Source organism: Lupinus angustifolius, chromosome LG10 (assembly GCF_001865875.1).
Source record: "Lupinus angustifolius cultivar Tanjil chromosome LG10, LupAngTanjil_v1.0, whole genome shotgun sequence".
In the NCBI taxonomy this organism is placed as follows: Eukaryota; Viridiplantae; Streptophyta; class Magnoliopsida; order Fabales; family Fabaceae; genus Lupinus; species Lupinus angustifolius.
In genome coordinates this window covers 7,731,208-7,757,157 of record NC_032018.1, presented here as the reverse complement: position 1 = coordinate 7,757,157, position 25,950 = coordinate 7,731,208, and the positions used below count along the sequence as shown (strand labels likewise).

The following is a 25,950-nucleotide window of genomic DNA, read 5'->3' as shown; positions in this document are numbered from 1 at the left end:
GCAGAAACTATAAACAACACTATATTTCTTTAAGACAACTCCACCAAAAATGCACCATTTACCAGACTGATTTCTAGTTTTCTTAGAATGTTTTAGCTAGCATGAAATCTAAATCTTTACATTGAATTTCTTCAGAATTGATAAATTCAATGAATGCTTATGAGACAAGAAAATATGAGGAAAACAGTGTGTTAGCAGAATGCTCTAATCCTTGGATGTTTGATCAATGGTTAGCTGTAGATGCTCATATGTAGCCTTTGAAAGTAAGGTTGGAATGAATGTAATTGTTGTTGCATTCTTATATTCCATGCCCATATCCAGCATAAGGCATTCAAATCAAGGAGTGACAACCCAAAGGTACTTGCGATTAACCTGACCTCACTGATGCAGCTCTGATTATATATCATCATAAACAGAAGAGTAGTATCAATTTGATCTGATGTCCTGAACTGCCAAGTCATGCAATGCAGTCTTCTTCTGCATTCACAATTATTAATCCCCTCCTCTCAACGCGGTAAATACAAAATTTGCATATTTGTGAATTGGTAAGTTGAGATTCCATCTACCATAATGGAAGAATCGATCAAGTAAACAACTTAGTACTTTATGAGTGCAGGTAGTGAAGCATGTAGTTCAGCCAAGCATTGAAAGATCCAATTAAGGAGTTGTTCTTTTGGTAACTCTAAGAGAAGTTCAGCCTGCATGAGGAAAATGATTAAGAAAAAGAACGCATGAGCTTGATGCATTTATAGAACACTTCCGGATTCATGTGCATTAATAATTACCAGAGATATAGACAAACACTAGCAATCATAATACCCCAAGAAAAAAATGGATTCATAAGTCATAAAGATAAATGGTAAAAATGAAACAGCAAAATTTCATGGCATTGCATCCTCCTTCTGCTTGCCATTAAGATTCAGTTAGCCTATCAAATATCATTCAGAGTCATCCTGCTTCTAAATATAGGTGGATTCCGATTGCTAAATCAAAATTGGTGTGGAACATAACATAGATGATTTTAATGTCTTCACATTTTGCCTTGCTACATTAATGTTATACATAAGGAAATTGGAATTAAAACAAAATTAAACAATAACCAAGCCATAGTCTCACTGGACCGAGTTGGCTACATCGATCGAACAAAGGAATGACAAAGGGGCAGATCGGGACGGATTAGGGCCAGATTTGTACTTACCCATTCCGAACCCAAAATTCAGAACCCAAACTCGAACTTAACGGGGTTTAAAATAATGCTACAATCCCTAAACCCGCCGGGTTTCGGTTATCCCGAACCCGACAGGAACTTCCCGTAAGCAAGCAAGCAGGTTCATTCCAACCAGCAGTCGCCAAAAACATGAAGAAGAAAGAAACATTTTCTAACGTTGAAGTAAAGTTGCAATGACAAATCAGAAACTTTTTATCTTTGTCATTTTGACAAACTACAATCATCATTATTCAGCTGCAGTGAAACACTTGAACAGAATCATTCCCACTCTATGAAGAATCATTTCCCATCTTTCTCACTCAATCAATCCATTAGAAAACAAAAACACATACAATGAAAAATCTGAGGGACCTTGCTGCAAAGCTTTCTATATATGGCATTCTTGCCTTAGTAGAGATATACATATGACTAATTTTGTAACTTCACATATATTAACCGGGTTCGGGGTGGGGTATCAATTTACCAAACCCGAACCTGAAAGTTGGACTTGGGTAAAACCCAAATCTAGTCAAAATATGTTTTCCCAATTAAATTTGGGTTGGGTTCAGACTAGCACCCACGGGTTTGGTTTCCATTGCTATCCCTAATTGAACGACGTCATAATGTTTTATTATAAATTATGTTATTTGACAAAGTATTAATCTCTAGATATTTCCTAATTGTTTTGCCTATGTCTTTTCTTGGTCGCCCCGTGTCTATAGATGTAAAATTGAGAAATTGAAGAAGGGAGAGAGAGAGAGAGATAGAAAGAGAATTGTAACTGAATCAGTTTTTGATTGGATATTCTAATTGTTAATTTGAGTATAATATCCAGCTTCTATTTATAGAAGCAGTTATGAGGCATGAGGCATGTGGCAGTTACATAACTGTAACTGCCATTCTTCTAGAAGCATCTATCCTAATTGACTAGATTGCTTAGTTACAAAGCCAATAAGGTAAACCACATATACAAGGCAAAGTTGATTACTGTATTGAAACTAATACAATCAGTTAGTCTTGTAATAGTGGAAGTTGGACTGATTTACTCTCCTTATTAAGGGTTCTAAAGGTTTCTTTCACACAAGTCCAAACCACCTAAAGTGTGACTCTACCATCTTTTTTACAATAGGAGCTACCCAAACTTTCTCCCTAGTGCATTCTCTCATAATTCTATCTTGTCTAGTGTGTCCATTCATCTAATGCAACATTTCATCTCTACTACATTGAGTTTATTTTATTGTAGACATTTTATCATCCAACATTCAGTCTCATAACATTGTGGATTTTATAGTTGTAAGGTAAAACTTTCTCTTAAGGTTGAGTGGCAACTTTCTATCAAATGACATCATGCACTTTGCCATTTCATCCACTCTGCTTGAATGCTATGGTTTACATCATCCTAAATTTGTCCATTGTGTTGTATGATTAACCCAAAATACTCGTGATTTTGTGGTATAATATGATCTCGTGATTTTGTGGTATAATATGATCTCCAATCTTTACCTCTACAATAGGTTATGTCTGTCTCTTCCTAAACTTACACTTCTTATACTCCATCTTACTCCGACTTATATGAAATCATGGGCTACTAAAATATGTCTCCACATTTCTAGCTTCCCATGTAATTTCTCTATCGGTTCTCCAACTAGGAGTCTAGGACAATATTATCCACAAAAAGTCATATATTGTGGCACTAGTTTTTTAATATGCCCAATAAGCACATTCAATACAAGTGTAAATGAGTTGCTCCTTCCATAATTGCTTCCATTATGTAAAAACCTTAATAAAAACCTTCATATCTTGTAGTATCCCTTCCTACACGTCTATTGAGATCCCTTCCTAGGAAAACTTTTTCTTCTAACGGTAATCCCTGAACTACAGCTTTGAAATCCTTAAAAAAATATCTCTTGTGATGTGCCCCTAGCCCTACATGGGGTGCATAAGCACCAATCACATTAAAGTTGTGTTTCTTTGCTAATTAGAGCTATGATATCATATCTTATTCTTTCTACATCCACCACATCCTTCCCTTTATTATCTATAATTATTCCCTACATTTCTCCAACTTGTCTTAGAAGTGTACCACAACTTAAAACTTCAAGTATCTAATTATTTGTCTTCTCACCAATCATTATATTTACTGTTTTCATTGATTTGCTTGTCAGAATACCTATATTACATGTTCTGATTCACATCCTAGACTGGTGAACTAGTTGCTTTACCATAACCTGTTTATGCAAATGCAAGAATTTTTAACTTCATCCTGGCAGCGGTGTAGTACCCCTTGCTCAATTGACATTTGAACTAAGGTGGTACAATGTATTACTTATGGGCAACAACCCAGCATTGAAAGTATTACATCGTTGAGCCATCTCATAGAGATTCAACAAAACTTTACATTGATCGTCAACTGCCTAACACAACTTTTACCTTTTATCCAGACTTATAACTGATTATCTACAGTATCAAAACAGAAACCTTAATAAAATGGATATATAATTGTACATATCAAACATTTATTTTTAAAATGACCAAATTAACTATGTAGTGAAAAATTTGTGGGAGTGTATTGAAATTATAGACCACTGAACAAATGAGCAGGGCAAAATCAAGGAGATTAACAAAGGTGACCAAATTAAAGAAATTGAACTTGTTAAAAATTACCTTCATTTGGTCTCCTTCAAGGACCAATGAATTTCTATGTATATCTGATGCCATTGATTCTGTCATCATCTTAAATACCTTCTTATTTATGTTGGTTTTCATAAAGACTATCTTCCCTGAAGAGTAAATTCTGGTTACCCCTATATCAGCTGCCATTCTCCTCACATAAAGCTTCTTCAATAAAATCTCCATGGAGCGTGGCTCTTTGCCATATTGGCGACGAAAACTTTCCGTAAATTGCATCAAACTCCAGATGTCTTTCTCAGCAACTCTCTCAGCTTCATTTATTATTTCCATAGGGTTCTCCAGATAATTTATGTAGTCCGAAGGGAGATGAGCATTGATGTTTATGTCAACCTAAAACAATAAACTAGATTATGCACCGACTGCAAAGTTTATATTATAAGCAGATGCTAAGTACTTATGTTACCTAAATAAAAACATACAAAACATTGTTAGATGTAAAGCAGTAAAACCAATTCATAAAAATTTCAAGTTATTAGGCGAAGCCTTTTGAATAGGTTTTTTCTTTACTAAGCATTTGCATTCAATCCTATATGATACATTTTTCTCAACAAAGCATATGATAGAAGTAGATCTAAACCTCCTATTACTAAGGTGTACAGGAGGAGCTACAAAGGGGAAGTTAGCGCTAATATTTATCCAAACAGCTTTGGGTTTTTATCTTCCTTTTTTAAATAGTTTATCTGGTTTAATTTATCTTTTAATAGTTTATGTGGCTTAGTTTATCTATTAATAGTTTATCTAGTTCAGCTTATCTATTTTTATCCTTTAATAGAGATGATTGTAACTCTACTAAGTTAGTTATTGAGAAAATTAGGATTTGGTAGCTGGTTATTAGTGATCAGTTGTAATTCTTTTGGAGAACATTCTTATTTATCTAATAGTACTACATCTCAATTTCTATTTAAGAATTTGAATGATTCTATTAAGCTTTTCTTATTGTTGGTGAGATCTTTCATACCCTTGGTACCAATTTTATCAACATACCTGCACTGAGTGATAAGGAACTGAAACTACACGATGATCTTCAACCTGGAAGTAAAAAGAATAAGGTAAGCCCAAAAGTAACAGGCAGATGATCAAGAACTGTAGATCTAAATGAAGATAAATTAACTTCTTAGCCAACAAACAGTGCAACAAATTAAACAAAAAAAAGGCATCAAGAAAGCGATGAGTAATCTAGAAAGCAGAGGAGTACTTTTATTTCAAGTAAGATCACTGGCAGATGAAACGAAACAGATCACAAATGAAAGTTTACCTTGGACAAGCTCTCAAAGAGCATCTCAAAGAAAAGATCGATGCCAACATTTCCAACATCTCCGGTTTGTTGTTCACCAAAAATTGTACCGAAACCTCTTATTCCCATGTCTCTCTCAGCTAGTCGGAAGCCTTGACCAAGATCACGACATTCTTCAAGAGCTGCAAGCCTCTCCTATGGGAAATCACCAAGGAAATGTTAGATCTAAGCAAGATTTATGAAATTAATCTTCAATATTTCAAGTGAAAGAATCAATTTTAAGCTTAGAAAAAATACTGTAGTGTGGAACTATTAGGAACTCAAATCAGAACCACAAACTGATAGAAACAGAGACATGGAATGGCAATTTTATTGATAAAAAGAATAGGATAATGAATTCTACTTCAAGGGCTTCCAAAGGGTTTCCCCTTTCTCAATGAGCCAACTGCTCAATTCTTACAAGATATAATACTGAACAAATGTCTCTCTTAACTGTTCTAACTACCCTTCTGTCCTAACATAAAAACACTAAGATGTCATTCATTCATATCTGATGAATCAGACATTATTTCATGCAATATATTTTAAAAAATAAAAGGTAATGATTGATCAGAAATATACCAATGCTTGGTCAGAGAGCAAACTTCTATCAGAGTAAAATAAGTATGCAAAAGCTTCCTTATCTGCTCGTCCAACTCTTCCACGTAGCTATTAACATTGACCAAATGACAAAATTACCCATATCAGTGAAACGGAAATAGATAATCTGGTTTGGTTTCCTTTGTTCCAACATAAAAACTGCATATAGGTTCTTTTTCTTTTTTATTTATTTTTGGATAACAAGTTTGTAAAGATTCATCTGTTGTAAGAGTTATATCATATTTGTCAAGCATCAACTCTTCCAAAAGCTTAAGCTTTTAGACAAAGTATCAAGATCAGTTTTATATCTCTAAGATGCTCCCTCACACAAGAGTCATTTGAGTTGTGCTGAAATCCTATTTCTTTAGAAGTGGTGGGATTGTTTCTCCCAGTCCCAAATGCTCAAGCTGTTTTAGGTGAAGGCTCAAGATTGGTTTTATATCTCTAAAAACATTTGGGGCTTCCAAAGTAGACTTTCTTTAAGTAGCAAACACTGGGAGGTTGGTAAGGGTTGAGATATATATCAACCATTACTCATTACTTATTACGCATGAACTTAACCACATTGAGAATACTCCCGTTTTTAAGAAAGTAGTCATAAGCCCGGGAAACATTTTCAGAGAAGAAATAGTGAGATGCATCACCAGTAATTCAAAGGCCAATCAGCCCAAAATATTATATTGTTAGGAATGGCCAACAATAACCTACTCGGATACTGTTGGAAAATATAGCTCAAGAGTGGCCTATTCCCATATACTACTTTGCACCTCCTCCAACCTACAGCCTGCAAAGGGATCTTTCACATCCAATTTCTTTAATGGTTGATATTAAAAGCATGCTTGTTTGAAAGCAACAAGATCAAGTTTATAGTAGATGAAACAACAATTACTCCAGCACCGGATCTGAAATATGTAAACGAGACTGCCTGATGATACTAGTGAACATGCATAATGGTATCAGCTCAGCCACGTCAATGAGAAAGTGCAATACATTAAAAATATACCACAACTAGTTTTGAGTAATGTCTGGAGTGAACAACAAAAAAAGACATAACACATGACAACATCTAAATAGAAGAGAATAAGATGAAATTATAATGAAAAAAACCTGGTACAACTGTGCAAGGCCAAATTGTTGAACATCCTGAATGATGATGGTGTTTGCATTTTGAATATCAAGCCCACTTTCTACTATATTTGTGCAGATAAGTATTTTTATTTCACCTAGAGCAAATTTCTCCATGGTCTCCTCTAATTGTCTGGAGTATTGCTGCATCAGAAACACAGTTCATATGTACACGATTTCTGTCAAAATATCATTCTTTGTCAACTGAGCATGTATATGAAGCATATACACACTTTTAAAACAAGACTATCAAAAATTCTGGAGGTGGTAAATCCAAATATTCACAAATTTTCACCAAAAAAATAACTTTGTGACGTAGGTATATGATGCATGAAAGCCCTCAAAGATCCAGGACAAATTTAAGGACATAGTACAATATCTTTGGAGTTAGCACAGAAATGGAAATGCATAGTGAATATGAGAATGTAAAGCACATATGTCAGATTATATAGGCTATAAGTATAAAAAAGCATGAAAACATCAGGGAAGACAGGTCTCTGCATTAAAATTTAATAGTAAATACAAAATAATCATCTTTCTTCTTAATTATTCATCCACATACACTCAATTACAGAGTAAACAGGATCATAGAAGCAGTGGAGCGTAACATGAAACGTAGCTCCACTTAAAATACAAAGTTACATTAAAAAAAGATAGAGGATTGGAGGAGCAGTGGCAGTTGACATGGTTTGTTAAAAGACAGAGGGAAAAGATAGAAAAGAGGGGGTTGGAGGAGCAATAACGTTTTTGATAAAGAAACAAAAAGGTTTTGGGTTAAAGAGCATAGCCCTCTTGTAGTGTTGTTAAAAAGCCGTCATGGCAGATGACCGTGGCTTTTTGTAGCCAATCGCCATTAGCTATTTCAAAAAATCCGCCATATGACTGATTAGATGCTTGTTATGGGATTTATTAGAAAAGGGATAGGATAAAATATTATAATTGATTATTTAGATTTAATATTGATATTATATTAATATTATAGCTAAACCCTATTTTTTTCCCGAACCGCAGATTATTTTTTTCTCAACTGCAGTTTATATATTTTTTTGGATTGTAGTTTCTATTTTTTATAGATTGCAGATTATATATATATATTCTTTCTAAAATGCAGTTTATATTGTCTATTGAATTATATTTTTTTAATTATTTTTGTCAAATGATGATGTTCGCTAGTTGGTCACAATGCTATGATGACGGAATTTTGGCAACCGATATGGGCCGCCATCCGCCATGGACAACAATGCCCTGTTGTTGTTGTTGTGCGATTTGAGAAGAGATGAATGAAGAAATAGTGTAACATAATTTTTAAAATGCAAAGTTTCCACCATGTGGCAGTAGCTATATAAAAAGAGATGAAAGGTTTCTGAATTTGGGTGGCTGAAGATGAAAGGGTTAGATTCTTTTTATTTTTTAAAAACTAGTTGGACTTAAAATTAGGTTAAAAAAGGGTTGGGCCAGAACATGAGTCAAAACAAACCCGAAATTGCATAAGACATCTGAAACGACAGTCTTCTTCTTCCTCAACTCGGAAATGCGCTGCGATTCTGCGATTCGACGCTCCAACACGTGCGATTCAACACTTTGGAGCACGCTTTTGATAACCATGTGCTTGAGGCATAAGCAAAAATTGTTGCATTATATCATCTTCATTTTCAAGATTTCAAGCATAAAAGCAAGAAAAAATATTTTATCGTTTCTAGATTTATACTGAAATCACCTGTAAAGATTGGTAAAGTGTCTTTTAACAGGGTATGCATTTTTTGAGAATCAGTTCACTATATTCATGCTTTAGTTAAACTCTATTTGGAGGTCTGCTTGTCAGTACTCAGTCCTACTAGCTCAAGTGACATACAACAGCAGACCCATAAAAGGAGTAACTACCTTCCCATGGGCAATGGCTACTTCCACATCTGGGAATGACTCTTTAAGGAATTCCATTATTTCTCCAAGTCCTGTACACAAAAATAGTAAAGAAACCACAGTCAATACAGACATAAAGGCACAAAAGCAAATATAAGTTAACAGCACCACCATGTTGTATAATCTCTTTTAAGGTCATAGTAAAACTCTGCTTTTGAAATGAGAATATCTTTCTTTAATCTCGTGAAAATGAATTGCTCGCTGTAAGATGTGAATGATAAACTATCAATTAATCTAAGGTAGCGCTTAGAAGATGGATAGAACAAGACTGAGTGGGTGTTCTGTTTTATTCTCCTTGGTTTCCACCCTTTTAGTTGAACCAAAATGCCTCACCTACTACCCTAGAATAGAACACATATATGCTCTGTTTCGTCATATTCTAATATGTCAACCAAAACAAACACATTAACTTATATCACCAGAATCATCAGGAACTGGAATCATAAGTTCTCTGGCCTGATCTTAACCAGAACTTTGAAGCAATGATCAGCATAGATTATCCCATAAATTAGTTTAGAACTCTGACAAGAGCAGCTAAATAGATTAGGTGTTTTATCAAACTTAACAGAATAAAGCCTAGGATACTGTATATTGAGCCATCGGAAGACAAGGACATGAGATTAAGGTAGTATTTTCTTAATCTGCAAAGTTGATACAGATAGTATTAGTAGAACATGTATAGATAGATAGGACGAAATTAACAAATATTTGCATTGAAGTTTTAAACTAAACAGAAGATGTTACATGCTCATAAAGAACAGTGAAGGTTCCAATATTAGTATATTAGTTGATGTTGGTATTTTTTTCTTCAACCTCCTTATCACTTCACTCTTTATATCTTTCACCCTAACTACCTCATTACCTTATGACTCACCATGAAGCATTTTAACTTAATAATCAATTATATTTATTATAATATAAGAAATTATTTTAGAATATCTTATATTATAATATAGAAAATATCTAGATGAAATTCAGATATAGAGAAAATATCTGAAGTTATGATGATTATATCTTAGATTTGTTGTCTTAAATGATCTTTAAGGATTGACATTACTTTATTTTATTTTATTTTGATTTGTTTTCTTATTTAATTAGGAGTCTAGTATTATTATAAATAGTTACTATTATGTCTTCTATATCACATGATGTAAACCAAGGGGGGTAACCTATGATTTATGGAGGACAATCTTAAAATTAGGAGAGTCACTTTGAGTACATATTCTTGGAAGGAAATTATGATAGTTTTTAGTTTATTTATTTATTTGCTTAAGTAATAAATGGGAATTTATTCTCATGGGTAGTCTTAGGATTTAATTATGTCTTAGGAGTTCTTTATTTAATATCAAAGTAGGTTAGTATTTAATTCATGTAAGATGGGGTTGGGATTTTATTTGTATCATGGTCCATTAATGGCCAAGTAGCTCACCTAGGCTAAAGGATTCAGCTAGGCATGGCTAGGTGCATCATTGGCTCACGACTACAACTCTTGAACAAGGCCAAGGACAAGATATAGCACATCTCAAGCTAGGAAGGACAAGAAGGTTCGGCTAGGACTCTATCTCTAAGGATAATCTCAATTCAGCAAGGAGATAAGGCAAAGAATAAATTGATTAAATCAAAGAAGATAAATTTAAGAGGGTGAGCAGCTACAATCAAGGACTCAAGTAAAGATAGATTTGTTTTGACCAACAACTTAGCCAAACATTATCTTTTCAACAAACCAACCAGATTGGATTAGATCTTACCTATTTGATAATTTAGGATTTTAAAATTCATTATCTTCACATTATCTTAAGATTAGTTAGGATTTTCGTTTGCATTTCATATTTGATGAAATAGGATATTATCTTTTAGTATTCAAGATAATTAGGATTTTAATTTTAGACTTATCTTTAGTTTATCTCAGCCAAGGCAGATTGCATATTTATAGCTTTGGCTTACTCATTAATAAAGCAAGTTCGTTTTGGAGAAAAGTTGGATTGAATTCCTAAAGTTGAGCCAAAACTCCTTAATTTGAACTTATCAAGATCCTTATTCTTGTGGCGTTCTAAGACTCATCACCCTCTCGGTGTGGCATCTAAATTCTTATCAAGGATCCTTCCTTGTGGTGAATATCATTGACTTATCAAGCTCTTAAGCTTGTGGCGTCTCCATCTTCGTATCTTTTCCATCTTTTCCCACAAATCTATCCTAAAATTATCCTAAATTCTCTATTAATACCAAAACTCAATTCTGATTTATAAAGCTCTTAATTTCAAGCTAAAACGATCCTACAATCAAAGGCATCCCTTAGAGGTTGTCATCAAGTGGTAATCAAAGCTAATTTTAGCTTGAAACCCAAGTCATGGCCGAGGAGGCCAACCAAAGGACAAACGTCTTCCATTCTAAGTGTTTGGTCCAAGGAAATGTCTGCTTATTAAGTATTGATGGTGGATGTACCAACATGGTTAGTTCAAGGTTAGTTTCAAAACTAAACCACATTCCACTCCTTACCAACTACAATGGTTAAGTGAGATTGGGGAGATTATTTTGAACCAGCAAGTGGAGGTTCCCTTTTCAATAGAGAAATACGAAGATATAATTCTTTATGATGTGGTTCACATGGAGACCAGCCATATACGTTTGGGTCGCCCATGGCAAATGGACAAGAGAACCAACCATGGTTTTTTCAACCAAAACTGAAAGATGGTGTTATGTCCTTTATCTCCTGTACAAGTGATTGAGGATCAGAAGACTTTGAAGAAAAAAATTGAGGAGGAGAAAAAGGAAATTGTGTGTAAAAAGGAAATTGAAGAAGAGGGAAGTGGGAATATTTAGATTCCAAAACAACCCCTACCCCCACTCCAGGGTAAAGAATATTTTTTACTACTAACAAGCAGTGTTGCCCATGGCAGATGGCGGCCCATGGCGGTTGTCAAAATTCAGCCATTAAGACGTTGCGGATGACGTTGTGGGCAAATAGCGGACATCATAATGGTGGTTGACAAAAAATAAATAAAAAATATAACATAATAGGAAAAATAAAATAATAATACAATAACATAAAAATCAAACCATAACATAAAGTTTAATAAAAATCATTAAGTATCAATGTCTCATGACATCATAAGATCGGTAAAAAGTAAAATAAACAATACTAACAAGTCTTTTAAAAAGCCACAACTAAAAATCAAAGCAAAACACAAATATAAAATGCAAAACATTCATATTGTGTTATCCCATTTCTGGAATACACCATGCTACTGATAAATAATTGTTTTAAATTTGTATGTAAAGTAAACTGGAAAAACAAAAGTAAGTTGTATAAAAAGAAGTAAACTAAAAAAAATTAAACTGAAAAAAAAAGTGGGAAAAAATGTAATCTGGAAAAAAAAATTAAACTAGAAAAATATATATTTTGAAAGTAAATAAAAAAACGAAATTAAAAAAATGGAATGAAAAAAAGAGATAAAGAAATGAGAAAACAAGAAACAAGATAGAAAGACAAATAGAGAAAGGGAAAACGCAATGAAAAAGACTTAAGAAACGTGATTGTGGCGGCGGTAGTCGAGGTAGCACACAACAGAGAACTCAGTTTTGAGATATAGAGGCAATAAGGAGAAGAGACAAAAATACAAAGGGGTTAGGGTTTTAATTTTTAACCCATGAATGAGTCCAAAAAACCCATCCCAACCCATTTAAAAAAAAATTGACCAGCAAGCTAAAATGTCGCCATTACTGCCATGGCCCCGCCACCGCCATACCGCCATTGTGGCTTTTTCAAGCAGAAGGCGAACACGACCATATGGCGGGATTTCCCAAATGGCTAATGGCGGTAGCCTAAAAAACGCCACCGCCATGGCCTCTACTGGGCAACACTGCTAACAAGTCTTTGCCTAGTTTTATTCACAAGATTTTGCAAGACTTTTGAGTGATCCTTAATAAAGAAGAAACATCTATTCATCTACAGTTTTTGGAGGCTGACTATTACATTGGTCAAGTTGTTCCTATAGATGTGATGAGGACAAGCCATGAAGACTCAACTGTTATATTATTTTTTAAAGATGCATGTTTTTTACCAATAAAGATCATGGGTGTTTGCCATTTGCTAGAATATTCATCAAGGGTATAACCAATGATGAATATATGGAGAATTGGTTCCAACAATTCAAAAAAGTGGTCTTTGATCCAGGAGGTGATGATATCTCAAATTTGAGGACAAATTATTTCCAAGAAGGAGAGTATGATGTAAACCAAGGGGGGCAACTTATGATTTGTGGAGGACAATCTTAAAATTAGGAGAGCCACTTCGAGTTCATATTCTTGGAAGGAAATTATGATAGTTTTTAATTTATTTATTTATTTGCTTAAGTAATAAATGGGAATTTATTCTCATGGATAGTCTTAGGATTTAATTATGTTTTAGGAGTTCTTTATTTAATATCAAAGTAGGTTAGTATTTAATTCATGTAAGATGGGGTTGGGATTTTATTTGTATCACGGTCCATTAATGGCCAAGTAGCTCACCTAGGCTAAAGGATTCATCTAGGCATGGCTAGGTGCATTATTGGCTCACGATTACAACTCCTGAACAAGGTCAAGGACAAGACATGGCACATCTCAAGCTAGGAAGGACAAGAGGGTTCGGCTAGGGCTCTATCTCTAAAGATAATCTCAATTCAACAAGGAGATAAGGCAAAGAATAAATTGATTAAATCAAAGAAGATAAATTTAAGAGGTTGAGCAGCTACAATCAAGGACTCAAGTAAAGATAGATTTGTTTTGACCAACAACTTAGCCAAACATTATCTTTTCAACAAACCAACCAGATTGGATTAGATCTTATGTATTTGATAATTTAGGATTTTAAATTTCATTATCTTCACATTATCTTAGGATTAGTTAGGATTTTCGTTTGCATTTTAGATTTGATTAAATAGGATATTATCTTTTAGTATTCAAAGATAATTAGGATTTTATCTTTAGACTTATCTTTAGTTTATTTCAGCCAAGGCAGATTACCTATTTATAGCTTTGGCTTATTCATTAATAAAGCAAGTTTGTTTTTTAGAAAAGTTGGATTGAATTCCTAAAGTTGAGTCAAAGCTCCTTATTTTGAACTTATCAAGATCCTTATTCTTGTGGCGTTCTAAGACTCATCACCCTCTTGGTGTGGCGTCTAAATTATTATCAAGGATCCTTCCTTGTGGTGAATATCATTGACTTATCAAGCTCTTAAGCTTGTGGCGTCTCCATCTTCATATCTTTTCCATCTTTCCCCACAAATCTATCCTAAAATTGTCCTAAAGTCTCTATTAATACCAAAACTGAATTCTGATTTATAATGCTCTTAATTTCAAGTTAAAACGATTCTACAATCAAAGGCATCCCCTAGAGGTTGTCATCATCACAGATATCACCATTCGCATTATTTTTAATGCAACTTGGTATTTTGATTATTCTCTTTCCTCCTCCCATATTTAAACCCTATAATTTTAGCATGGTATCCGTCTTGAGGAAAGCTTAGGTTTATGATCCTTTTTGTCAGTTGGTTTTTTGATTGTCGCCTTCTAACCAAGTTGTCTTTGGTCTTTGATGTCATCCCACTTTCAAGACTTGTCATTTCCATTATTGTTTTATCATCCTTCTAGCCTCCATGTTCAGCATGTCGGTTTTCTCTCTCTATTATGGATTTGTTCTTGTTGGTGCATGATTTTATTAAAGCTTTAATCTACACCATTATTTTTGTATTTGTGGTTGTCATCACTATCACAAGCATCACTGGTTTTCTCTCTTCTCCATGTGACAAGTTGGATGAATATGATGTATATGCTCAAGCTTTAGAGAGGTTGTTGGATATAGAACTGAAGTTGTTCATATATTGTGTGGTTCAGATCTATCGTGGTCTAGCTACAATTATTGCTTGTGTTCTTGTGTTGATCAAGGTTCTTGATGCTCTTGATCTGGTCCTGATTATTGGTTAAATGATGGTAGTTTCGAGTTGGTGGTGCTATTTATTTCTTCCTTAATGAAGATCAATCCTCAAATTTGGTCCTTGTCGTTTGGTGTTGTCTGCCATGCAGTCATCACTCTTGTTAGTCTACTTTTGTCCATAGTGGTTAACTTGGAGGTAGTTTCTGTCATGGATGATTAAACGTTGTTTGCTTTTGTTGATGGTAGTTAAGCTTGGAGATATCTTCCGCCATGGATGATTAAGCGTTATTAATATCTATCCATTATGATTAGGTTTGACGATAGCTTCTGCCATGCATGGTTAAACTCTATAGCCTTACGACATTTGAAGATTGCAGTTGTTATTGATGGTTTAGAGCAGTTGTTCTAACTACCTTAGGCTACCTTCATCATTGTTGTACTCGTCCACGACCAAAAAGCCTCCAACCACTAGGGAGTACCCTTGTTATTGGGGCATGAAAAGAATAATGAGTCACAAGTGAGACACCACGTCTTGAACTAAAACCTTAAGGCAATGATTCCATGGGCATTGACCACTTATAAACTCTTTCATTCATATCCAATATGGGACTTCACACGAATAAACCCAACAATCATAGCTCTCGTTCCACCACTTTCATTGCAGAGTTCGTCAATCTTTACAACACCTTGAACCCATGTTTGGTGGAGCCCATATAATTACTTTGTTTACTTTCCTTTTTAAAGAGATTATTTATAAGAAGCTTCTTCAAGCTTTAGCTTGAAGAGGATAATTAGAAAATAAGAAAGTAATTTATAACATCTTAAATTATAATATCTAGATGATACTCAGATAAAGAGAGAGAGAATATATTATATTATGATAATTATATCTTAGATTTGCTTAAAGTATCTTAGAAGATTCTAGATTTGAGATTACTTTATTTTACTTTTTATGATTTGTTTCCTTATTTAAATAGAAGTCGAGTATTAATATAAACAAGGGTTAGTATTATGTCTTTTGTATCATAATATCATCATATTAACATTCACAACATTATCTATATAATTTACTTTGATTATTTTTTTCTCCTTCCATATCTAAACCTTATAATGTCAACAATGTATATACTGTTGAAAATTCCTACTGTAATCCAGGTCGTTCTTTTTATTTTTTTCATTTTGCCAACGTTTTGGAGCATCTGAACAGTATTTGATATTTGAAACCTTCATTTTTCATGGATGAATGAAAACCTTGTCCGTAGAAACATTTAAAAGTAAAAAGCCATAACAACTACAACGCATAGTACATGAACAATATATTTTACTGACAAGTAAACTTAAATGACATTGGACAAGATAACAATCAGTCTTATATCAGACTTAGATAACAGTCATAACACATCCGGATAGACAAGGATGATGGATCTAAGTACAGAAGGATTAGCTGAGAAATACCTTTAATACGTGGCAGAACATAAAAAACTTGACCACCGCGATCCAGCTCAAACTTGATGGCTGATATTACTTGGTCCTTACTGAACGAAGAAAGCTGAGTCTTGATAGGAACTCTTTCAGGGGGTGGAGTTGTAATTAAACTGAAATTGACATTAAGGAAAGAAATCAATAAGGTTATACCTAAGCTCAATGATTTGTTGATCTTTATGGATATTTAGTAAGTCCCACATCTAACAGAAAGAGCCAGTAATGCAAAAGATGAAGTGCCCAACTAAAGCACACATGAAAACCCCATGCTAGGGAAAACAGAACCAGAAGATTAAGAAAATGAAAAATAGAAGTGTTAAGGTTCTTTCTAGGAGCAAAATTTTGCAAAGGACCAATTTTCCTAGTAGAAAATGATGTGGGCAATGAAGTTGAATCAAATTCAAGGGGGGCTAATTCAAAAGGGCTGCCACCTAAATCACCTTAAGTTGTGCATCCTAATAAGGACAATCACATTTGTTGATGATCATTGGAACTGAATTGTAAGACTCATCCTAGGAGGATCCAAAAGTCCTCCTTATGCCATGGAAGATCATGTCAAAAAGTTCGAGTCTAAGTTGAATTTTCAATATTGAGGGGAGTTGGTTTGAACATGGTGCTGCTCCTGACTCTATATTCTACCCCCACCACTCACTTATTATAATTTCATATTATGCAATACAAACTTTCGGGAGGAGGAGGAGGAATAATTTGTCATACAAGTACAGCAGATATTACACTGTTACATCATATATTTTTCCAACATTTACTGTGACCACCTCATCATCCATATAGATAGATCAAAAGAGTCAAACCACAAGTTAAACATAAATATTCCAGTAAAGCAACTTAAATATATGTTGTTGAACTGTAATTCATATATTTTATTCCTGCAAAATCAATTATAGCATAATCCAACAAAGTATTATCCCTTTCTCTAACATGCATGTACTGAACAGAAAAAAGTAGACTCATCCTAGTTCATCAACCAAATTATTTAACAGTATTTTTTTCAATAACAAATTTGTAAGACTACTTAATAGCAAAAGAAGAACAAACTTCCTTCATAACTTATGAACAGCTAGTTACCTAGCATCACGAAATCCTGTCAATGCTAAATAAAGAGTTCGAGGTATAGGGGTTGCAGATAAAGTAAGAACATCCACAGAAGTTTTAAAAGAAGCAATTTTCTCCTTCTGATTGACACCAAACCTCTGCGATGCAATAAAATATTGCTTAATAAAGAGATGATGGGGAGTTGCCCTGTAATCACAAGTAAAATATTTATTCCAGAGATTTAAATAAACCTGTTCCTCATCAACCACAAGCAGACCAAGATTGTTATACACAACACGGTTTCCTAGAAGTGCATGAGTACCAACAATAATATCCAGTCCACCACTTTTAATCATGTCCAAGTGCCCTTCTTTCTCGGCTCTGGTCTGCAAGTTGTAATAGGTCAAATAGTCTAAAATTGATATAGAAGTAATAAATCAATCATAAGTATACCTAGTACATAAGATGTTACCATGATGAAGGACATATCTGTTTGATCTTAATAATTTGCAAAATTTCAAGTTCCTACAATCTCCTTATGCTACCACTTTACAAGAAAAGCTGGAGTTGTTGGAAAAGGGTGAGCAAGATACATCCACATTCATAATACAACAATTATCAGAACATTTGGCTTAACTCCACCCCAAGAGCTACTCATGAGAGAGGCTTGGCCGAGTACTCAACTAAAAAGGGACTTAACAACTTAACTCTCAACACACACCTCTCATTGTCAAGATTTTGGACATCTGGAAAATGAAATTTGGGAGACTGGATATTTGTTATTGTGCTATTGCTATTGTGTTTTCATACCCTTCCCACACCTCGTTCATTCATTTGCATGTCTTTTCCATTGCCTGATTGTTGCGATTAACCCAAATTACTTATTTGAAGAGTTGAAAATTGTTAGTAATGTTGGAATTTGGATCAAGATGGAGACTGTTGAGATTAATCCAAGAGAATAAAGTATATCCTTGTCTCATGATATAAGTTATCTTCTCCAGCCACTAAAATCATGACATGTATCCTATTTGATTCTTTTTTACAAAAATATTTATAAAAACTAAAAATATGACATATGTCATAATTTTAGTGTCTAGAGGAAATAACTTATCTCCTAATGTGAGGATATATTTTATTCTCTTAACCCAAATTCCTTATTTGAATGTTGCTATCACCTGCTCCTTTATTTCTAATATATTCATATCTTATTATTATTATAATAATAATAATAATAATAATAATAATAATAATAATAATAATAATAATAATAATAATAATAATAATAATAATAATAATAATAATAATAATAATAATAATAATAATAATAATAATAATAATAATAATAATAATAATAATAATAATAATAATAATAATAATAATAATAATAATAATAGCTACCTCTATTAGTGAATTGTCAAGGCAAGAGAAAGAGTGTAAGGATTAAGACTGAGAGTACCCACAATGTCCCGCACACATTATCTTGTTATCTTGTTATGATAGTAGACTATTCTCAAGCATGGTTGTAGGCATGTTAGTCAAACCATGTTAAACTTTGAGCGTAATTTGTGTTATGCTTCTCCACAATTCCAAGTATTTATGCTAGATGTGAAGAAGGGAATGTGGTATTCTCCAACAAGTTTTATCAGACTTCTGACCTGAGGAGCTACCAAATGATATGGTGTTTGTGTCCCCAAAATAGTGGGTTTCAAACTTAAACTTAAACCAATGAGTTAATGGGTTTTTGACCTTATATACTAGGCGAATCTAGAGGCTTTAGACCAGGTAAAGAATCACGATGGTCGGACAAAATTGTTTAAGACAAAATTAAAGTAAAAAGGGAATGTTATAAATCATGGTTATTGTGTAAAATATATTAAAACTTGGGAAAATACAAGGTACCTAAGAAAGGGGCTAAGAAAGCAGTGAGCATAGCTAAAGATAAAGTATATGATAGGTATACAAATCTCTAGGTAACAATGTAGGGGAAAGAAGTGTCTACAGACTTGCAAAGGTTAGTGAAAGAAATATAAGAGATTTGGACCAAGTAAATGCATTAAAGATGAAGATGGAAAAGTCTTGGTGAATGACAAAGATATTAAGGAAAGATACTAGGAGAGCAAGAAATTAGTTGACTTACAAAGTTGAATACTTGCTACGGCGATTGAAGCTATATACTTGCTACGGCGATTGATAAAGAACTACTAAAGGAACCAAAAGGAGTTGCATATGGTCTTCATTGGTTTGGAAAACAGATATGGTAAAGTGCCTACCGAGGTTTTATGGGAAGCTGTAGAAAAAAATGGTGTTCAAATTGCCTATATTCAAACAATCAAGGATATATATTATGGAATCAAAATCAACATGGGAACACAAGATGTGATCAAGACCAACATGGGAACATAAGATGGGGTCAAAACTAGCATCGGAACACAAGATGGGGTCAAGACCAATGTGAGAATACGAGAGAGGGTCTCAAAAGATTTTCCTATTACCATAGGACTAGACCAAGGATCAACATTAAGCCTCGACTTGTTTACAATATATTGGTCTCGGATGTGCTTACTGAGCAATGAGCATATCTACGAATCGATGCCACGGTGCATGTTTTTACAAAAGATATTGTCATAGTGGGGGACTCGAGAAAGAAATTAAATGCGAAGAGAAATATAGAGACAAGCTTTAGAAGGACATGGCTTTCGTATAAGTTGAAGACGAGTTATATGGAGTGGAAGTTTAACGAGAGAGAATATACCCTAGTGTAGAGGTAAATATTTGTGATCACACCTACCACAAGTCACTAGATTTAAGTATCTCGAGTCAATTATACAAGACGATGGGGAAATTGATGGAGATGTAAATCATAGAATTAAAGCGGTTTGGATGAAATGGTGGATTACTCCAGGTGTCATGTGATAAAAAGGTAGGAATCAAGCTTAAGAAAAGTTTTACTGCACGATTATAATACATGTAATGTTATTTATGACTAAATGTTTAGTAGTAAAATGTCAACAAGAGAATAAACTTCATATAGTAGAGATGAGAATGTTACATTGGATGAGTAGAGACACTAGACAAGATATAACTAGAAATGAATGCATTAGGGAGAAAGTTGGAGTAGCTCCTATTTTAGAAAGGATATAATCGCGCCTTAGGTGGTTTAGACATGTGTGGAGGAGATCTATAGAAGCCCTAATAAGGAGAGTAGTTCAATAGAGGTTAGTCAAATTCATAGAGGAAGAGGAAGGCCAAGAAAAACATAGGCGAAACAATTAGTGATGATATGGAATAGAGATCAATGTTTTATCAATGAACATGATTTATTATAGAACATTATGATGTTATTCAATTCATGTAGCCTACCACACTTTCTGGGATTATGGCTTGGTTGTTTTATAATTTAATGCAGTAATCAAATTAATGATTTGTTGCTTTCAAAAATATAAATCATAGAAAAGTTTCATATGAAGAGAAACTCAATGCATGAAGCTCCCTCCTAGTGGTGGATAAGGAGAGTAAATGTATGTAACTTTATTCTCACAAGTAGATATATTAATTCCAGGATTTGAACTCATATCCTCAACATCACAAAGCAACAACGTTACTATTGAGTCAAGTCCCAAATTAGAACTTTCACTAACTAAAAATTTTAAGCATACGATAACAATTATAAACAGATTCTTAAATGCATTTGCCAAACAAACATAAGGAAGCCTATAAGAAAAATCATTCATATAAAATGATGTAGCATAGTCATATGATACGCGGTTCTCTTCGGTACGGGTACGTAGTACGCGATACATTATCCTATCAAAATATTGGTACGTTATAGGTATATTTAGTTAATATATTCAATATGTTCTTTATACTTATATTATTATGGTTGATTATTAATTAACAATATATTTAAAATATTTTATTTTAATTCTGTTTGATTTAATTCTATATTTAATTTGGATCATTTATAATTTAATAATTTGGTTATTTTCATTTAAGTATATTTTTTATTAATGAAAACTACATGAATGAAGAAAAAAACAATTCAATATTTTTTTAAAGAAATACTTTTATTTAAATTGAGTCCATTAAAGTATTTTGGGTTATCTAAATAAGCCCAACATCCTACCCACTACTACCAAAACCTAATTTCATTCAAACTCTAGCCTCCATCTTCTTCTTGCCTCTATCTTCTTCTTCCTTATTCTTCCTTCTTCTTCTTTCTTCTTCTTTCGTTCTCTTTCTCTATGGCAGCTCCTCTTTCTCTATTTTTTTGCTATCGCTTCTCATTCATATTCAGTTGGTCATGGTTTGAACCTTAGGGATAAGAAAAATTACATCTTTAATGATGGTTCACTTGGAACTGGGTCTCAATACGCGAATCAAAGCTTTTGGGTCACCAAAGCACCGCGAATCTATACTCACAAACCGATTGGCGGTTTTCCGGCCAAACTAGCAAATCTGGTTTCTATGGGTGAGAAAGAAGACCCACCAAGCAAAATAAAGTGCCAAAGTTAATGGATCTAAAAATACAAAGACAATAACTGTAATACCTACCTTATGTAGTCCAAAATATAAAAATTGACACCAAAACATAAATCTCAATTACATGTGCATACTGTATCATATCTGACTAACTAATTTAAAGTATAAATGGACCATACACGAGCAACAAAACTAATCATTATAATAGTAAACCAATATTACAGTTGGTAACCAATAACATGCACATATGACCAGATAGAAGTAGATATAGTCAGGAAATATCAAGCCGATGCTCCAAATAGGGAACTTCACACTAAGGCTATCAACTTTATCCAGTGAATGGAAACTATGTTGCTGGAGAGTTAGTGATAGCCCTAGGAAATATTGCCCTAACCAGAACTGGCACATATTCAGTTCAAAATATGATTATAATTTATGGGATGGTTCCAGAAATCTTCTGAAGCAAATTTAAGTGAATTGTCATTAGAGAGAAGTTACAAACAAATTCATCTTGGTGAAAGCACAGTTATTTGATTATCAAAGATGTTAAATTAAAATAGTAAAATTTCTTTTTTCTAGTGTGTGACACTAATCTTAAATGAATTTACTATGACTAAAATGGAAGGGGGGAAACCCACTCATACCTGAAACCTGCTTAGAAGTCCAACTTTAACGTCAGGATAGGCAGAAAAGCGCTCTGAAATAACATCATAATGTTGCTTTGCTAGAACTATTGTTGGTGCCAGAACCATCACTTGTTTTTTGGTTGAAACAACACAGTGGATAGCACGAAGTGCAACCTCAGTTTTACCGAAACCAACATCTCCACATATTAATCTGTCCATTGGAGTTTCTCGCTCTGTCAAATCCCTCTCAACATCAATAAAAGCCTGCAAGGAGATGTATTTGGAAGAAATGGAACAATAAGCATCAAGTAACTATGTAATAATGAAACTCCAAAAACAAAAAACAAAAACAATACATGAACTTGGATTTGTGAAGAACACCAAGAGGTATTGGTATTAAATCATTAAAGTAACATTAGAATATAAAATCATAATCGACTAATTCCCTTCCATCAAAAACATCATTTACTATGATATCACCTGTTTCTGATCCGGCGTGGGTTCATAAGGAAACTGAGCTGCGAATTCAGCCATGGCAGGAATCTTTGGGTATGGAGGCCTTTTTTGTTTGAGCCTATGTAGATAGAGCTCCATCAGATCAACAACCATCCTCTGTATCGCGACCTTCCCCTTAATCTTCCTTTTCTCCCATGCACTTGTATCATTCAACTTGCTCAATGTCTTAGGCCTTTTGTTTTCATTCGGACTGTAAAGGCACGCCATATTTAGTACACTAATTTACTAAAGCATTCCTCTTTGCTGCTATAGACTATTTCGATATCCAATATATTCGACAAATATGAAAGGGTACTATGAAAGATAGTGAATACGATATTTGGGAAAACTGAATGCAATTTCTGATTTCTGAATTATGAATTGATCATCTGAATAATTATAGAAGCCTCCGAGCTTTTATACACACACATGAATAACTAATGCATGAATAATTAAGCTGAACAAACTAATTCTCTATCCAAGTATAACTGATTATTTAACAGAAAGTAGCCATTGTTTGGTTTGTATCCTGTTTTCATTTTGGACTAATAAGTTATTACAAAAATGTAATTGATTCCTGCTTCCAAAGTTTTAGGAAGAAAAGAATGAGAATACCATTATGTTGTTTTAATCATTTCCTTCACAAAATTTTAAAACATGAAACAAAACAAAAGTGTGGTACTTTTCTAATTATTTTTGGAAACATATTAACCAAAAATGAAAAAGAAAACAGCCCAATTACACTCTAACCTGTTCTCAATCCCTCTTGGTTAACGCTTGATGCACAGGCAGAATAGGATAGATCAGGAGGTTCTATTTTGTTATCCTTATTCCACCCATTTGAATCAAAATGTTCCCTTTTATAATCTCATCCTCTTTTTTCTATTAATAAAATATACCAAACATAAAATAAAACCCATGTTTTGTTCAATCCACCTTATTTACATTCAAGTTACAAAGAGCAAGGCTAAGAGAGCCTTGATTCAAATTATGGACTGCGTCATGTGATGCGGCCGCAATATTGCAGTTGCAGTGACTGTCGCAACCTACCACACCGCAATTGTGGTGTAACACCGAATCAATATGATGCAATCGCATTTGAACTACAACGCAACCGCATTTGGACTGCAATGCAACCGCATTTGGACTGCATGATGCCGCAATAGACCGCATTGATCTCAAAAATGTTTTTTAATGACAAAATAATTCACAATCCAATAGCAGCAATCCGCATCACAATGACCGCAATTGCGATCAGAACTGCAGTTTAAAACACGTGATACAGGTAAAACTTACAGACTATATCTGTAGAGCATTTTGGAGGCCTGAGTAACAGGAAGCTTTGCCATTCCATCTGCATACTCGATGAAAACATACTCAGTTGGTTCTGAAGAATTCTTTGGAACATCGATCTTGATCCCAACAAACCTGCCAATACCAACCTTCTTATGCACAACATAGTCACCAGAGACAAGTGTATAAGGGTCGACTTTATAGCTAAATGAACCACCACCATCTTTACCCTCCTTGTGACCCTTCAACTTATGCAGCCCTCTCTGCTGCTGAGCCCTCACCATTTGTATGTATTTGTCAGCCTCATCTGAGTCCATCACAGGCCTTAACACCTCTCTCTTGCTGAATTCGCGACGAATCCTTTCGTTGAGCACTGAAATGGGGTCATTGTCCAGCTCCGTTTTCTCTGTTTTGGTGGGTGAAGAAGAAGAAGAAGAAGGTGCATAGATTGCGTTGGTGGGAAGAAGTGTTAGTCCTTTGTTCTTATTTTGAGTTTGACAGGTTTTGAAGTGAAAAGGGTTGGTGTGAATGAAGAAGAGAGTCCAAGTTCTTGGGGAAGAGGTGAATTTGGGTGTAAGGGGTGTGGATATGTGTGGCGTTGAAAAGAGAGAAGCCATTGAAGGAGTGTGGAATTGACTGAAAAGAAAGAATTTTTGGATGAAAGGGTATCTGTGGATATGCAAGTGTTTTGGAGGATAATTCAGAGATGAACAAATGTAAGGAATTTTTGGGGAGGTTTTGCCCAAGGAAGAAGAAATATCTTATGTTGTCAAATTTGATTTTTATTATTTTATTTTGTTTCGTGTTAAAGAATATCATCAAAATAAATTGCAATTTTTTGGTTGAGATGAAAGCACGTTAGCCTTATCTTCCTTTTTTTTTTTTTTGCAGCTCGAAATTCAGAAATCAGACATATTTTTACGGCTGAAGTCTAAATTGTGAAGCCATAAAAAGTTTACATGAAGGTGGAATGTTTTGTATGGGTTAGATTTAATTAGTTTTTATGTATAATGGAAAAGAAAAAGATAAACAAAACAAACACTAGAACAGAGACTTAAGATCCATCTGTAGAATATTTTTTTATCTGAATATATGTTCAATAAGATCCATCTGTAGAATATTTTTTTATCTGAATATATGCTCAATATGAACATCTCAGTTTCTTTTAAACAAACCACTAATGTTATAAAGAACTTTAGATAGACGATCTAAACGAACATCCATCTTATCAGAAATGATTATCACTCTCTAAGGTAACTGTTTGATGACCCAAGTTCCAAGCTAAATGAAGACCATGCTCAATAGCCAGCAACTCCACAAGAATGGAAGACCTAGTACCAAAATTTCTAGAAAAGCCTAATAACCAAATATCTGCACCATTTCGAAGGACACACCCCTCTAATAGTTTGGTCTCTAAGATTGCAGCTTCCATCAACATTAATTTTAATCCTACCAGTTTCGGCCTACACTAGTGAACTGAAGACATAGGAACATCATAAGTAGAAATATCAATAGAACACTAATCTCTAAAATCATGATGAACATTCCTAACAACATAAGACACGTCCTAGACAATATTTCCAAAAATAGAGTTGTTGCGCCACCTCCAGGCCCACTAGACACCAACTACGAAGAAACGACTATGCATATGTCTAGCATTAGTCTCCAACCAAGACAAAAATGATTGCTCCCTAGAAGCAATTCCCTTGAATACTCAAATGATGCAATAGCATGGAACAATTAGGACAATCCCTAAAGGTAGGAAGGAGATTTAATTAGTTTAAATATTA

At 34.0% G+C, this 25,950-nt stretch overlaps 1 protein-coding gene across 1 annotated transcript; it reads right to left on the bottom strand.

Annotated features, from left to right (window-relative positions):
- Nucleotides 1-24,918, bottom strand: LOC109358600 (ATP-dependent DNA helicase At3g02060, chloroplastic). The gene is made up of 13 exons (XM_019602925.1): nt 24,164-24,918; nt 22,853-23,078; nt 22,391-22,636; nt 17,519-17,653; nt 17,301-17,425; nt 16,188-16,327; nt 8,778-8,848; nt 6,879-7,040; nt 5,754-5,840; nt 5,154-5,327; nt 4,883-4,927; nt 3,872-4,228; nt 1-698 (listed from the first exon to the last, which is right to left on the bottom strand). Exons 1-13 carry the CDS (start codon nt 24,775-24,777, stop codon nt 597-599), a joined length of 2,484 nt encoding a protein of 827 aa, XP_019458470.1. The 5' UTR covers nt 24,778-24,918; the 3' UTR covers nt 1-596.

What these genes read in the sequence shown, in the direction of transcription:
- LOC109358600 (XM_019602925.1), bottom strand. Translation starts at nt 24,777, where the DNA reads ATGGCTTCTCTCTTTTCAACGCCACACATATCCACACCCCTTACACCC. An exon ending in TTGTGGTTGATGAGGAACAG is followed by an intron (nt 17,426 to 17,518) that starts GTTTATTTAAAT and finishes ATTGCATCGCAG; the next exon opens with AGGTTTGGTGTCAATCAGAA. An exon ending in TTGAAGGAGACCAAATGAAG is followed by an intron (nt 699 to 3,871) that starts GTAATTTTTAAC and finishes TTCCTCATGCAG; the next exon opens with GCTGAACTTCTCTTAGAGTT.